The sequence below is a fragment of the Asparagus officinalis genome, chromosome 4 (genome assembly GCF_001876935.1).
Source record: "Asparagus officinalis chromosome 4, Aspof.V1, whole genome shotgun sequence".
In the NCBI taxonomy this organism is placed as follows: Eukaryota; Viridiplantae; Streptophyta; class Magnoliopsida; order Asparagales; family Asparagaceae; genus Asparagus; species Asparagus officinalis.
In genome coordinates this window covers 10,405,969-10,407,411 of record NC_033797.1, presented here as the reverse complement: position 1 = coordinate 10,407,411, position 1,443 = coordinate 10,405,969, and the positions used below count along the sequence as shown (strand labels likewise).

General features: G+C 35.7%; 1 protein-coding gene across 1 annotated transcript in view; it reads right to left on the bottom strand.

The window, feature by feature from the left end:
• Positions 389–1,443, bottom strand: part of LOC109836591 — a 17,806-nt gene continuing 16,751 nt past the window's right edge. Inside the window, exon 5 of the mRNA XM_020404540.1 lies at positions 389–801. Within this exon, the coding sequence (XP_020260129.1) occupies positions 673–801 (129 nt within the window). The 3' untranslated portion in view covers positions 389–672. The remainder of the gene's footprint in view (positions 802–1,443) is intronic.

Below are 1,443 nucleotides of genomic sequence, written 5' to 3'. Positions count from 1 at the left end.
GCTTTTTGAATGCTTGATTTAGAGAGACATATTGAACAGAACAACGAAATACCTTTAGAAGGAAACTAAGAAAATATGACACGACTATGTATTTAGAAAATATGACACGACTATGTATTTGTGAAATCGTCTTTCATGAATTTGAATTACCCAAAAATCTGGTAGAACAAGAATCGAACCCACTGCAATAACATCTTGTCATCATTAAATAAAAGAAGTAACGGCCCATTGCCTGTAAATTTTTGACGTAGCTAAGGTTCCTCATAAATTTTTTTTTTAAAAAAAAGAGGAAAAGACAGTTTTATCCTGGCAAAATTCACTTTTTATGAAAAAAGATCCACAATCAAATCTGCTCAAAACTCATTAAAATATTAATATTGTCCAAAACTTGATTAAGACTACTAGCTTTACTTCCAATTCACAACAATTATAGCTGGTAATTTTCTTCTTTGGAAGAGAAATACCAAAGAGATTGAGCTATTGATTCTGCCATTCACAATAATGTATTGCATAATTACCCACAAAAACACACGTCTGAAGAAAATATGTTTCGTCAACACATTGCTGAAATAGAACTGTGTCCCTAAACCATTTATTTGGTTCAAAAAAGAACAGGGGGGAATATCTGCCTACAGTAGCAGATATCGGCTTGCATTGTTCTTTGCTTTGCTCTTAGGTTGCAGATTCAATTTCTTCTGGCATGGCACCATTGGGAGCATCATCTGCTCGAAGCTCGGAAGAGACACCATCAATGGCTGAATTCAGCTGTGCAATCTTCTCTTCCAGTACCTTTCTGGTCTTCTGTAATTGTGAATGTTAATACGCCCGCATAGTTAGATACTCAAATCATGGCCGAGGAAAAAAAAATCTAATGATGAATGATATAGTGTCCCAGCACACAACGTGAGCAGCAGCAACAAGCATGAAAGTAGCATCAATCATGTTGAAGTGCATCGTGTTTAGTGATGAATCCCTCGTATCTAAAGATACTTTTCATGACCAATAAAGTGAATCCCTTATTATGGTCCTGGGGTTTCTGATGAATAATCACAACATAAAGGAAATTTTTGCTGGAAAGTTGGAAATGGAATTTGGATATGAACTTGTAGGCAAGCAAATTAGGTTCAAATGTTTTGACAAGAATAGGAACAGAACCAGGTGGCTGAGCGCAATTATGGTTAAAGGGAATAACAGGTAGTATATAATTTTTACACTAGTAACTAACCCATCATATCACGAATAAACTAGATGCATTTTTCCACTAGGTTCTAAGCGAGACGCACCATAAACTTCAATTGAAGTAATAATACTAGTGTAAGATACTGAGGTCCTTACAATTGTGTAAGATCGGTAGAGTCAAATATGAATAAATACTAAATGTGGGTACCATAGGACAAAGTTGGATCTAGTCCTAGTGAGATCAGGTCCAACAAGTAGGGTCCA